Source organism: Benincasa hispida, chromosome 6, assembly GCF_009727055.1.
Source record: "Benincasa hispida cultivar B227 chromosome 6, ASM972705v1, whole genome shotgun sequence".
In the NCBI taxonomy this organism is placed as follows: domain Eukaryota; kingdom Viridiplantae; phylum Streptophyta; class Magnoliopsida; order Cucurbitales; family Cucurbitaceae; genus Benincasa; species Benincasa hispida.
The window spans coordinates 13991669-14002671 of NC_052354.1; the positions used below are offsets into that span (position 1 = coordinate 13991669).

At 32.7% G+C, this 11003-nt stretch overlaps 1 protein-coding gene across 1 annotated transcript; it reads right to left on the reverse strand.

The window, feature by feature from the left end:
- Positions 1 to 897: 897 nt before the first annotated feature.
- LOC120080281 (receptor-like cytoplasmic kinase 176) lies at positions 898 to 3831 on the reverse strand. Its single transcript, XM_039034908.1, has 6 exons — positions 3413 to 3831; positions 2536 to 2855; positions 2210 to 2345; positions 1938 to 2080; positions 1728 to 1851; positions 898 to 1513 (listed from the first exon to the last, which is right to left on the reverse strand). The coding sequence occupies exons 1-6, from the start codon at positions 3462 to 3464 to the stop codon at positions 1110 to 1112; spliced, it is 1179 nt and encodes a 392-aa protein (XP_038890836.1). The 5' UTR covers positions 3465 to 3831; the 3' UTR covers positions 898 to 1109.
- Between the last annotated feature and the right edge of the window lie 7172 nt (positions 3832 to 11003).

Consider the following 11003-nt stretch of genomic DNA (forward strand, 5'->3'; position numbering starts at 1 on the left):
ATTTGATGCTCTGAAAGTTATTGATCTGTTGAACAAAAAGGAGAACTCTTTAGTTGAGATCAGAGTCCTCATTGGGGATATTATTTTTGTTGCAAACACCGTTAATATCTCTGTTTTTTGTCAGATTCTTAGAGAGGAAAATAAAACTACTCATGTTATAGCAGTTTTGGCATCCTCTCAAGATTTTTCTTTGCTCTGAAAAGACGTCTTTCCTAATTGTATTATCCATCTCGTTTGTGATGGAGAGGTGAAGAGGTAGTTTGTTTGGTTGTTTGGTTTGTTTCTGTCTCAAAAAAAAAAAAAAAAAAAACATCAACAATATTATAATAATTTTCATTTTGAAATAAAAAGTGTACGAATAAAAATTGTAAATTCGCATAGGGATGAAATTGAAAAATGATTCCAACTATATTTGTTTTTGGGTTCAACATGTTAAATGAGATTTCAAATATTTAATCTCTTGGTCTACATGTGAAATGAGAATTCAAACATTGATGCCTTGGTCCAAGTAAATATTTTTACCAGTTTGACCCCAAAATAATTCAAAGGAATATATTTAGCCAAATATAATATTTGGATATTGTGTATGGTCAAATTAAGCAATCATGTGATACACAGGGAATTGATTTCATTTTGAGAAAGCTGAAAAGACACCAAAGTTGTTTGCAGCTTTGGCTTTTAAACTCAAGTTGAAGGCTGCTTTCCAAAATGGGGACAACCCCAAACAGGGAAAATTTCCATCCTTTTAGAGGGATTTATTGCTAGATCCATATAACAATAAAATAAAATATTTTCATTTTCTGCCAAATACAGCACTGTTATATGCAGAACTTTTCTATTTTGTTAAAGCATATGTTTGAAACGACTGTTTTAAGCTTATGATATTGACACCTCGTCTTAGTGGAATCAAATCTTATTCTTATCAAAGCCAGAAACAGGAAAACATAGGGGGGGGACTGATTCTGGGGATAATTAACCAAATTGAAAAGAAGAAACTGTACAATGTTTCAGTACAAACATGAGGAGATCATCCAAATACAATCTTTACATCCTTGGTTCGGCTGAAATGTTAACCGGTTCGTCGATGTTCTTCTTTCGTGTCCCATTTCCTATAGATTTAGCACTGAAGCTGATGGTCTAGGATAAGAAACAGCTTTGTTATTTGTTATTGGTTCGCTTACAGGGCCCCTTGATCCACTTGTTTCACTCGAATCCTGAAGTTGCTCCAATGCTTTCACTACTGAATTCATGTTCGGTCTTAACTTGGGTTCCGTCGATATACATTGAATGGCAAGTTTAGCTGCTTTCAGCGCTCCTCCTGTTGAATATTGGCCTTCAATTCGTACGTCCAACATTTGAAGAACTCTTCGTTTGCTAGTGAGGTAGGGTTTTGCCCATTCCACAAGGTTGTGTTCACCAGATGGTCGGTTTTTGTCTATAGCTCGTCTCCCCGATAGGATCTCGAGAAGAACAACTCCAAAACTGTATACGTCGCTCTTGGCCGTGAGATGACCTTCAAAAGTCAAGGAAATGTCTAGGTTTAGGCATTTAATAACTTGTAGTTGTAGTCAAACTGAAATAGAGTAAGGCAAATCATAAGCTAGGAAGAAAATTCAAGGAAAAATTCCAAAAGTAGAAGATAGGAGGCTTGTTGTAAAAATTGACCTGTACATTTTCATCCACTCAAAAGACTGATATTGGACATATATGGCCAAAATGAAAGATACCTGTGATCATATATTCAGGAGCTGCATAGCCAAATGTTCCCATTACCCTTGTAGAAACATAACTTCTGTCACCTGTAGGCCCATCCTTGGCTAATCCAAAATCAGAGAGTTTTGCATTATAGTTCTGTCATTTCAAAGTTGAAGACAAATGAGATCAACTACAAATATTTCAGTAAAATAGGTCTGGAAAGGTTGAATCGTCTCGCATACCGAATCAAGTAGGATATTAGAGCTTTTGAAGTCCCGATATATTACTTTCGCTTCATCACTATGTAGATAAGCTAGACCTTTAGCAGCACCAAGGGCAACTTTCATTCGGAGGCTCCATGATAAAGGTTGAAAGTGAGAACTCCCTGATCCCCAAAAGAAATAAAAGGAGAATCTAAGTCATTCTTGCCATACCAATTGAGAGTTTTAACTTTGTTAATCACGTTGTGTGAGTGTTGACGTAATTGAATAAGTGAAATAAGAGTATAGCTTACTCCTAAATAAATGATTTTCCAAGCTGCCCCGGGGCATAAATTCATATACGAGAAGTCGATGCTCATCCTCTAAGCAAAAGCCAATCAATCTCACAAGATTAGGATGATGCAGCTGGCCTAGATAGTCAATTTCTGTCTGCACATTGAGACATCCACAAATTAACCCTACTTCATATTTGGACTTGAAATACAAAAGATCATATGCCATTCCAAAGCAGGATAACATGAAGATTTAAATATAAACTCAAAGCTATAATTTGCTTATCATGTCAGCGCAACAACTCAAAGTACAAAACATAGACGATAGCAGCTAAAGTGATCCTAACCAGCCATTCTCTGTGACCCTGAAAACCTTCCTGGTTGAGTCTTTTAACTGCAATGACTAAGCCAGTCCCAGGCTTGGTAGCTGCAAAGGACTGCTCATCAATCCACCCCTTAAAGACAGAACCAAAACCACCCTCACCCAAGACACTATCAGGCCGGAAGTTTCGAGTGGCAGTTTTAAGCTCATTGTACGCAAAGCTTTTCAAGTTGGAGGACTGCAAGATCTCGCCCTCCGTTCGAGGGGTCCGAGGGGTCGAGACAGATGACTTGCTGGTTGAATTACCTTTATCATTTCCATCTCTTGCATACTTGGAGCTCAACCCTGTGGAGGAGGCATTATATAAAACTTCTATTACAAAGTGTTGTGTATGGAAGACCTAGGTACTAAGGACATAACTCATAAGCAGAAGCAAACAGTCATTTATTGGCAAGCAACAAAACCACAGGATTAACATGAAAATTGGTGCTTCATAAGGCTATTAGCATGTTTGATCTAGTTTTTAAGTTGATTCAAAATCTAGAAAATATTCCCTCATCAGAGAAGACAATCAGCAATACCCAGTACAATCAACCTAATGCCTGCTTTAGTTTTCCCATCAGAGACATCGAAAACAATATCCTAAAAGTAGAACCTCCAAAGACCCTTTTCACGAATCCACATCCTCTTACAATGTAACCCTTCGAACTATGACATGAATCAAACAAAAGTATTCCCAAAATTGCTCCCTCCAATCAAACCATTTTAGCTATAAAAGGCAACCCAAATCTCAATCAACTAAACCAAAATCAGAGAGAACCCAGAAACAGCAAACACAAGAGATGATAAATTAGAAACCCAAGTAAACATGAAGTGAAAAATAGGAAGTAAAGGGTCCAAACCGTTGTGAAGAGGGCTCTCAGCTTTAATCCTAGCACTGAGGCAGGACCCCATGAACAGTAAGCTCAAAAGAAAGCTTTGGAGGAGAGAGCAGCAGCTATAGAAGAGGGAAAATGGGAAATAGCGAAAAAGGGAGAGAAGCCAAGAAGAAATGGGGAAAAGGGTGAGAGCTAGCGCAAGGCTAGCCCGTGAATAGGAAGTGGATTTGTCTTGCAAGTGTGAAAAGGGAGAAGGATTTCCATGACCAAGCTGTCAAAAGAATCCCCTAATTTGAATGACTTGGACGAAAAAAAGAAAAATCAAATTCAGATTCAAATGGGTAAGAGAGAGAATTCTGGGGCTTGAATTGAAATGAACTATGATTTGGGAGTATGCGCGTGGTTTTGTTTTGGCCTTTTGGGTTTGGGGGTTATGGGGAAAGAGTTTTTATTCGTTCCTATCAAGAAAGGAAGGGTTTTTATTTTTAAGAAGCTGAGGACAAAAGTGTAAAGGGGTTGACTTGGCATTTGGCCTACACTAACACCACTGTCAACCAACCAAGTGGGAAAGACAGAGTTGCAAATGGGAAGAAGTAGATTCAATATAGCATTAACTTCAGCTGTTGGATGAGTTAATTCCGCCTCCCCTGTCTACTAGGCTACTTAAGAATAATGTAAAACTCGTTATACTTCCCATTCAAAATGGTATATTATTTGATTTTAGGAGCTTTACATTATTTTTAAATGCTTCTTTTATGATAAATAATAAAAGAGATGGAGAGTAGTATGTAACATTTTAGTTAAAAAAACACTTGTGATTGTTCAACTTTCATGAAAGTAGAAAATTTAGTCCTTAAACCCTAATTCGTAATTTTGTTTTTGAAATTTCAAACTTTCAACAATTTAGTTCATTAACTTTAATAAGTAAATTTAGTTTGTGTATTTTATAATTTGTGACAGCTTAGTCTCTATTATGAAAAACTTAGTACGGTTTAACAAAATAAATTTTACAGTGTTGTTAGTTAAATCTAGTCAAGGAAACTCACCTTCATCTGACCTTCACATGGGTCTAAACTTTACCTGATTTGGAGTTCATCATATCATGTTCTATATATAGTGGAGCTAAACCTAGGGTTCCTCTCATCTTTTTAAGAATGGAACAATGGAGAGAGGGATCGGGCCACATAAGGGGAACCAAATAGAGGAGCAAGCTGCCCTAGAGTCAATGCCTCACTTGGGCCTATTTGTTACCCGTTCTATGTCCTCTTAGGAATGACACTTTAGAGGGTTAGATCAAGCCTACTATGGGGGCACCAGCTAGGGCCTACAAAATGCATTCCTTGAGGAATGGTGTTGATTGACCTCGGTATCAGTTTCTAAGTTCGAGTTGAGCGAATTAGGTCGGGTGGCTCACTTGTCTTGCCTACTATTAGTTGGCTCCTCACCCGGGCCTACTTTCTATGCATCTTGTGTTCGTCTGAGATGGGAGTCATTTTTTCAGTTTTACCCTTAGTCTTTAACACATCCTCTTGCGTTTCCTAATAGGTCCAAAATTAACTATAACATAATGTAGATCAATTAATAGATTGGCAACATAGACACTATACTAGAGATTCATGAACTAAAACATTATTTACCCCAAACATTAAGCCTATCGACATTACTTCCACCTCCAAATTTCATCATTTGTTATCTATTTTTCACCAATGGTTTAAAAAACCAAGCCAAATTTTGGAAACTAAAAAAAGTAGTTTTCAAAAAGTAGTTTTTGTTTTTGGAATTTGGCTAAGAATTCAACCATTGTACTTAAGAAAGATGCAAATCTTGGTAAGAAATATGGATCATATAGACTTAATTTTAAAAAAATAAAAACAAAAAATAAAATGGTAACCAAACGGAGCCTAAATTATATGTAGATGATGAGAAAATTTCTAAGATTATGGTAGTATGGAGAACTTTTCATACTACCTCAATTAATTGCTCACCACAAAAGTAATATTTAAGAGTTATATAGGGTTTATGAAATAAATGAATAAATCATTTAATGACGTATCAAATAATGAAGAGAACTAGTAAGTACTATGATACTAAATTTGTTTCGTTAGATGATTTAATGTCACATTTACAAAACTTGAATGAAAATTGGCATAATCAGAATGAGATTTCATTGATAGATGAATCATAATAGGTCTGAATCACAAACACAATTGAATTACTTTTGATCACGTTTACTTAGAATTATAAATCCGTCATATTTTACTGTTATCGTTATTATTTAACCCTCAATAATAGTAACGGTAACAGTAAACAACAATAAATGTGACAAATTAATAATTTTCATATTGTTACAGTAACAATATCGGTAAAGATAATTATGACGGTAATGGTAAAAGTAGTGGGCCTCGCGTAATTTTCAACTATAATCAAATTGAACACCTTTTATAGATTACATTATTTAATTACAAATTTCAAGATGGACCTCACATCTCAATGTGATTATAAAAATTGAACATCTTTTATTCCTCAATCAGATTATATTATTTAATTACAAATTTGAAAATAGACCTTGTATCTCAATGTGATTATAAAAAGCCAAGTAAACAACCATAAAAATAATTAATTGAAGTCTATTTTTAAAATTACCATTAATAGGTTACTTTTCAAGTGACGGTAAATCACGTGAATCAATCTTACCCATCATAAGATAAAGCACATATAAAACTGCGGCGCCCATTAATGACGATAATTGATTAATTTTGCATTATTAAATAATATAAATAGCGACCACTTGTGATTTTCTTTAAATAATAATAATAATAATAAAATGAAAAAAATAAATCGGCCGGCAACGTTGACTTGTTGACCTCTTACCTGTCCTGTGGTACTTTGTTTGTCTCACCGAACGTAAATAAAAGATAAATAACCAATCAAAATTGCATAAGAATTAAGAAGAGTTATTTATTTATTTATTATTTTTTTCATTATCCTAAAGTCTTAATCTTATTAATATTTTTTAAAAAATATAATTATGAACTCAAATACACATGTGAAAATAAATGATAATCTGGATCATGTCGAGAATCTTGAATATGGCATCCTAAATTTTTAATGTCTTGAAGCATGCTACAAACATATTTTAATATAATATGACAAGATTTCGTGTGCAAATTGCTTCAAAATAATTTATATTGTTCAAGTTGAAAAATAAGTAACAGCCTAACAGATAATATTTTTCACCATAGACGAGATTTATTCCTTTTAGTCAATCAATAGCTAAATTTTAAACATTGAAATAGCCATAAAGTCAATGGGAGTATTATGAAATTTTATTGTGTATTTTTAAAATATAATTGAATACCCGTGTTTTTGCTTCTATACATAAATCAATTGAGATTGAAATAGTGAAGGGTTTCTTTCCTTGATATGTTATTTTCAAATTATAAATTTAGTTATTGAGCGGTTATTTATATGTAAAATAGGTCTCTAAACTTTAAAACGTATCTATTAAATTAAGCTTTAATTTTGTGCTTAATAAATTCATGACATATTAAAATTGAAAAATAATGAAATCATTAAACATTAAGAATTAAGTTCTGCGTGACCTTAAATTTTTAATTTTATTTTTTTTATTTTAAACAAAATTACTTTTGTGTTCAATACATTTGTGAATATTAATAAATGTCTAATAGGCCAATAGCTTTTTATGAATAAAAAAAAAAATTAGAAGTTCAAGAATAGTGCTTAATTTGAAAATTTTGGGACTTTTAAACTTGGATCTCTGATAAGAAAAGAAAAAAAACTTGAAAATTTGAAGGACTATTAAATTTTTAAAAAGTGTGGGGGATTTATTGATTAAAAATTTAAAAGTTTCACAATTAAATTTGTAATTTAACCATATTTAGTGAAACATTACTTATTACTTATTTTCTGTTCACGAATTATATTGTGTCCTATTAGACGCTTGATAGAAGAAATATTTCCATATACTTTAAAAATATAGATACTATTGCGATTGATTGTTGAGACTAGCATCAACTAAGAGAAAGGAAAACAAAAAAAAACTAATTTATACTCTTAAACTTAACCCATTGATTCAATTAAAATTCTAAAATAATAATCGTATAAATTAAAATTTTAAGTTTTCATAAGTCAATTAATCATCTAAGACTTTTAATGATTTTTGGTTTGAAAATCATGCATAATTCTCACACATATGTTAACTAATAATTGTCTAACATTAAACCTTTTAAACTTCTATAAGTGGATCTATTTAGATAATACCTTATGACCCGTTTGATAATTATTTTATTTTTACGTTTTTTTTAAAAAATTAAGTTTATAGACACTACTTCCACCTGCAAATTAATTAATTTGTTATCTACTTTTCACCAATGGTTTAAAAAACAAGCTAAATTTTGAAAACAAAAGAAGTAGTTTTTTAAAATTTGATTTTATTTTTTGAATTTGGTTAAGAATTCAACCATGTACTTAAGAAAGCAAATCATGGTAAAAAATAGGAGGAAATAAGTTTAATTTTCAAAAATAAAAAATAAAAAATAGCAATTTAGGGAGAGAAAAAAATTAGAGATGGAATGCAAAGACAAACTCATAAAACTAAAAAAAAAAAAAAAAAAAAAAAAAAAACAATAAAAGTCTTATAATAGATACAAATATTTATACTAATAAAATACTAATCCATGTAATACCAAATCATAATTCAAATAAGAAATACATTTAATTAAAATAACTAATAAAAAATAAATCTCATTTAAATTAAATAGGATAATTTAAACTATATCTCATTCAAATAAAACATCATCTAAAAACACTTACATTAGTTCTTAATAAATGTGGTAGAATTTAATTATTTATTTGAGCAAGTCCGTGATTGTGTGACATTTTCCAGACAAAGGTATCTATTTTGACTTTACAAAGCCATCATAAATAGGATTTGTGTTACCATTGGTTGACTTTTGCTATCTAATTAATATTTGATTTTTCTTTAGTCAGTGGTGGAAAATTCAACTCCCAACCATCTCTAGTTTGGTGCCTATTTATGATCTTTGACTTTATCTTTACATAATATTTGAGAAATCATATGATATATATATATTTTTTATATCATCATTGTTTTCTCTTTTTTCACTTTCCTCCTCTCTCTCTAGTTTTTTTATTAATTCTTAAGCTTTTTTTTTTTTTTTTTTGCATGCTTTATTTGTTTTCAATTATTAGAAGGTGATATCCTTGTGGATTTGGACCATTTCTTACCCTTCTTTTTGACTCTTGTACAATGAATCCAGTCTTCTAATCGCTTGTTGACACATTAATTAGTATGAGTTCATTGAAATTTCTTTATAATTTATGTTAATTTGAAAAAAAAAAATCAATCATAATTCATGCAATTTCAACTCAACATTTGTTCAAAGTGTTGTGTTTACACTATGTTGAGGATTGTCTCAAGCAAGACCCAACATTTATAGGCGGACCCAAGTCCAATGAAAACTAGGAAGTGCGACATGGGAAACAAGCATCCTGAAAGGGAAATTTTGAAGCCTTGGTTTCCAAGTCGACTAGCCGAGCCAAAAGAAATATACTAATAAGAAAATAATATAGTCGAGTTCGATTTGGCGCTCTGCAACCTCGAGCGTCATAATTTTCTAACATACCCTACGTTACACATAACCACAAGCGGGGATGATAGGAAGGATATTATAAATAACTCCATTCGATAACCTCAAAGGGGGAAAGAAGTGAATTCCAAAGGAGAACTTTAACCTTACTATGTGTGTGGTAGTTGAACTATACACGCCTTGTACTAATTTAAGCATTGGAGTATGATCAGCTCGGAACTATATCGGTGAGTACTCTCGCGCAAGTTAACTTGGAGGACTAGACCAGGCTAGAGATGCAGGCCGACCAAGGGCGCACAAAAGCTCGCAACGAGTGTTGAGTTTCCCATGCAACAAACTAAAATTTAAATTTATTTTAAATTTCTTTATAATTTAATTAAAGACAAATATCAATTTATACTCCTGAACTTTTGAAGTTGTATCAATTGAAACTCTAAACTAATAATTATATCAATTTAAACCCTGAATTTTGGGAGTTATACCAATTTAAACTCTGGACTTTTGGGGTTGTATCAATTTAAACTTCAAACTAATAATTGCATTGATTTAAACCCTAAACTTTCATATGTGTATCAATAAACAACCTTGAACTTTATTTACCGAGTGTATCAATTTAAACCATGAATTTTCATAAGTATATCAATTTAAACCTTCAATTATATGTTCATGAAAGTTTAGGGTTTAGATTGATATAATTATTAGTCGAGATTTAAATTGACTCACTTATGAAAGTTTAGGATTCAAATTGCTATAATTATTAGCTTAGAGTTTAAATTGATATTGTTCGTTGAATTCGTGATGCGAGCTTAGGAGTGTATTGTATAAAGTAATTGGAAAAATAAGTGTAAATGTGAATGATGTGTTGATACGTTTGTGATGCGTTAGTGATGTGCAACAGGATGCATGACACTCCTCTATAGGTGTTCAAGTTTTCCTGAATTAGATCCAAGTATAAATTCAACTCAGTTTCCTGGTAAGTCTAGGGTTGAACTCAGGGATTCAGATTCATGCTAACGCAGAGCTTGCGTTGTAGCTGTTGTAGAAATATCCTAAGTGAATGCAGAAATGAGTTATTTACACTAAGCTACTGTGTGTGTGCAAGAAGATACAAAAGGGTCAAGTAGAATACAAGGGATCGTGTGAAAATGGAGTTTAGCACAGGGGATATGCGTCGATTTAAGTTAGATGTACACAAACAAGAATATGATGCAAATGAGATGACTTGCTTGTCTCTATTTATGTGTTAGACTTCTATTCGACACTTCTCAATGCGAATGTCATACAATACCCTATCTCTAGGATGTATGCGTTAGTCACAGGATGCAATAAAACACTAGTGCGTCTATCTCTAGATGTACTAAGCGGTTCTAACTTAATGCTTGCTTGTTTATTCTCTCGAATAATTCAAGCTAAAACGGCTTTTACCAAGTGATTTAGTTGGCTTAAGCGTTTAGAATTGGATTTTGCATGAAGTTATAGATGCATCTAACAAAAAGCAAGAAATAAATAGTGGCGAAGTGAGATAGATCAAATATGTGAATTTATAAAGAATCTGATTGTCTTTACAAAACCAATACTCAATCAAATGAGATGAAGAAAATGATAAGTCAGATGAAATGAAAGGAGTCAAGCCGCAGAGTACAATCTCTTATCCTCTTTGGCTCAATTCTAATTCATGTACAACCACTTGTAGAAGAAATGGAAGAAAGTTCTCTCTCGAGCTCAGCTTTCTCCACTCCTTGATCGACGGTGGTGGTGGTTTTCTTCCCTCTTGTGTTCTTCTCGTCACCACAACACAGCTCTAAAATCTCAAAATTTTAGAATTATACAATGAGCTAAGATTCGTTCATTTGGTGGGATTTCTTCTATTTATAGGCGTCGGTCTTCTCCAACTTGATGATGAGGTAGCATTAAATTCCATACCCTGGTCAGCCGCCTGACACTTAGATGCTTTTCAGACGCCGCCCGCTACAGGTGCCCATGCT

What these genes read in the sequence shown, in the direction of transcription:
- LOC120080281 (XM_039034908.1), bottom strand. Translation starts at nt 3,464, where the DNA reads ATGGGGTCCTGCCTCAGTGCTAGGATTAAAGCTGAGAGCCCTCTTCAC. An exon ending in CTAATATCCTACTTGATTCG is followed by an intron (nt 1,852 to 1,937) that starts GTATGCGAGACG and finishes TTGAAATGACAG; the next exon opens with AACTATAATGCAAAACTCTC. An exon ending in TCCTGAATATATGATCACAG is followed by an intron (nt 1,514 to 1,727) that starts GTATCTTTCATT and finishes TGACTTTTGAAG; the next exon opens with GTCATCTCACGGCCAAGAGC.